The 3,618-nt window shown below is 35.8% G+C and overlaps 1 protein-coding gene across 1 annotated transcript; it reads left to right on the forward strand.

Annotated features, from left to right (window-relative positions):
• Window positions 1-426: 426 nt before the first annotated feature.
• ANT (Integrase-type DNA-binding superfamily protein) lies at window positions 427-3,320 on the forward strand. Its single transcript, NM_119937.3, has 8 exons — window positions 427-1,025; window positions 1,171-1,705; window positions 1,793-1,875; window positions 2,019-2,027; window positions 2,138-2,226; window positions 2,309-2,433; window positions 2,520-2,596; window positions 2,684-3,320. The coding sequence occupies exons 1-8, from the start codon at window positions 695-697 to the stop codon at window positions 3,100-3,102; spliced, it is 1,668 nt and encodes a 555-aa protein (NP_195489.1). The 5' UTR covers window positions 427-694; the 3' UTR covers window positions 3,103-3,320.
• The last annotated feature ends 298 nt before the right edge of the window (window positions 3,321-3,618 follow it).

A 3,618-nucleotide genomic window follows, 5' to 3' on the forward strand; every position in this document is an offset into this window, starting at 1 on the left:
ATAGCTGAAAAGTTATGAATGATTGCAAGTTTGCAACAGAATGGTCGATGTAGTACATATCAAAAACATGCATCAAAATAAATATTCGTGCTTAGCAAGAGAAACGATTGAAATAAACAGAACAATCGTTAACCACTTAAAAATCTTAGAATAATTTTGTAGTGATAATTTTCTGTAAGAGAGAGGTATCATATCTTACAAAAAAAAACTCATTTCAGATAAAATAATGTTGTCCAATCGTTACCAAGTATGTTTTTGCTGTCATCAGTTGTATTGTAACTCGTCTCTTAGCCATATAGTTCTAAGTTTTAAATGTTTTCAAAGACTTTACAAAAATAAAATAATAATAAGGTGGAATTTGTAGGGCTAAAAGCGAAAAATAAAAATAAAATAAAAGTAAAGAAACGTCTTTCTCAATAAGAACACAGATCCCAACGGATTCAAACAGCAAATTTGTGCTTTGCTCTTCTCTCTTATTATAATATCCTCTCAAAAACCCTCTCCTATATCCTCCTAAAGCCCCCCTTCCTTGTTTCTCTACCGCAACAAAGAAAAAACAAAAGTTTGAGAAAAATGGTGTGTTCGTTGTGTAACCAATGATTGGGTTTTAGCTTACTACTTCGAGAGATTATAAGAAAGAAAGAGTGAAGATACATTATAGAAAGAAGAGAAGCAGAAACCAAAAAAAGAAACCATGAAGTCTTTTTGTGATAATGATGATAATAATCATAGCAACACGACTAATTTGTTAGGGTTCTCATTGTCTTCAAATATGATGAAAATGGGAGGTAGAGGAGGTAGAGAAGCTATTTACTCATCTTCAACTTCTTCAGCTGCAACTTCTTCTTCTTCTGTTCCACCTCAACTTGTTGTTGGTGACAACACTAGCAACTTTGGTGTTTGCTATGGATCTAACCCAAATGGAGGAATCTATTCTCACATGTCTGTGATGCCACTCAGATCTGATGGTTCTCTTTGCTTAATGGAAGCTCTCAACAGATCTTCTCACTCGAATCACCATCAAGGTCAGTAGTAGTAATGTTGGAGTTTTTAGTTTTCTTGGTGTTGATGTTGTTGTGTCTTGTTTGATGGGAACATGTTTGGTTTTAGGGATTTATGTTTTATTTTTTATACTAAGGACATTTTCTGTTTTTTTTGGTTGTTATTTAGATTCATCTCCAAAGGTGGAGGATTTCTTTGGGACCCATCACAACAACACAAGTCACAAAGAAGCCATGGATCTTAGCTTAGATAGTTTATTCTACAACACCACTCATGAGCCCAACACGACTACAAACTTTCAAGAGTTCTTTAGCTTCCCTCAAACCAGAAACCATGAGGAAGAAACTAGAAATTACGGGAATGACCCTAGTTTGACACATGGAGGGTCTTTTAATGTAGGGGTATATGGGGAATTTCAACAGTCACTGAGCTTATCCATGAGCCCTGGGTCACAATCTAGCTGCATCACTGGCTCTCACCACCACCAACAAAACCAAAACCAAAACCACCAAAGCCAAAACCACCAGCAGATCTCTGAAGCTCTTGTGGAGACAAGCGTTGGGTTTGAGACGACGACAATGGCGGCTGCGAAGAAGAAGAGGGGACAAGAGGATGTTGTAGTTGTTGGTCAGAAACAGATTGTTCATAGAAAATCTATCGATACTTTTGGACAACGAACTTCTCAATACCGAGGCGTTACAAGGTTGTTTTTTTATTTTATAATATTAAACTTTGTTTGACTTTCGTTAGTAATGTTACATATACTTACTTAAAAGGTTATGTGAAACAGACATAGATGGACTGGTAGATATGAAGCTCATCTATGGGACAATAGTTTCAAGAAGGAAGGTCACAGTAGAAAAGGAAGACAAGGTCTAGTGCTTTTTTATTTAATTATCATTAAGCTAAACATAGAAACTTTTTAAGTAGTTTATGATTTAACGTATTACTGACATTTGAGTTTTATTTTCTTGTTTTCTCTATGTGTGATAATGATTTGATGATCTTCTTCTCAGTTTATCTGGGTAAGTACACACTTCAATCTTCATGGATTCATGATTTCCCCCTCAAATTTCTCGGGAAAATAATGATGGATTTTGACTTCTTTATTTTTGTTTGATTAAATCTTTATTAGGAGGTTATGATATGGAGGAGAAAGCTGCTCGAGCATATGATCTTGCTGCACTCAAGTACTGGGGTCCCTCTACTCACACCAATTTCTCTGTAAATCATCTTTTCTAAACTTTATGTCTCTTTGACCTTGTTGTATGATTTATTTATATAATATGATAATGGATATTTGAAGGCGGAGAATTATCAGAAAGAGATTGAAGACATGAAGAACATGACTAGACAAGAATATGTTGCACATTTGAGAAGGAAGAGCAGTGGTTTCTCTAGGGGTGCTTCCATCTATAGAGGAGTCACAAGGTCCTTTTAAATTACATTTATATAACTTTATATAATACATAGTTTAATAATGTGAATATTGACTTTGTGTGAGTTTTTTGTACTAGACATCACCAGCATGGAAGGTGGCAAGCACGGATTGGTAGAGTCGCTGGAAACAAAGATCTCTACCTTGGAACTTTTGGTAATTCATCATGCCGATGATTTTGATTGTTAAAACTTAACATTTTCAATTGCTTGTGTCTTACGAAATCTTTTGACACTATCATAGGAACCCAAGAAGAAGCTGCAGAAGCTTACGATGTAGCAGCAATTAAGTTCCGTGGCACAAATGCTGTGACTAACTTTGATATCACGAGGTACGATGTTGATCGTATCATGTCTAGTAACACACTCTTGTCTGGAGAGTTAGCGCGAAGGAACAACAACAGCATTGTCGTCAGGAATACTGAAGACCAAACCGCTCTAAATGCTGTTGTGGAAGGTGGTTCCAACAAAGAAGTCAGTACTCCCGAGAGACTCTTGAGTTTTCCGGCGATTTTCGCGTTGCCTCAAGTTAATCAAAAGATGTTCGGATCAAATATGGGCGGAAATATGAGTCCTTGGACATCAAACCCTAATGCTGAGCTTAAGACCGTCGCTCTTACTTTGCCTCAGATGCCGGTTTTCGCTGCTTGGGCTGATTCTTGATCAACTTCAATGACTAACTCTGGTTTTCTTGGTTTAGTTGCTAAGTGTTTTGGTTTATCTCCGGTTTTATCCGGTTTGAACTACAATTCGGTTTAGTTTCGTCGGTATAAATAGTATTTGCTTAGGAGCGGTATATGTTTCTTTTGAGTAGTATTCATGTGAAACAGAATGAATCTCTCTATAACATATTATTTTAATGAATCTCCTTTGCTAAGTCCTTCTCTCTTCGTTACGTATTTTCGATATATTATACTTATTCATGTGCTAAAAAAGGTGAAAACAAGGGAAATATGTTGGAACAACACAAAAGGTTGCATGAATATATCTAAACTATGCGAACTATTATGGCTATTGATAGAAACATGAACATTTAGTAGTTGATTTTATGGCTTTGATAGTTTTGGCAATTGATTAGAATGTTAATCTCTTTATAGAGAAATAGTAAGAAAATATGTAAAGAGAATGTGCATGGAGCTGAAATGACCCATATCTAATAATTAGGTTTCTTGTCACTTT

This window comes from Arabidopsis thaliana, chromosome 4 (genome assembly GCF_000001735.4).
Source record: "Arabidopsis thaliana chromosome 4, partial sequence".
In the NCBI taxonomy this organism is placed as follows: domain Eukaryota; kingdom Viridiplantae; phylum Streptophyta; class Magnoliopsida; order Brassicales; family Brassicaceae; genus Arabidopsis; species Arabidopsis thaliana.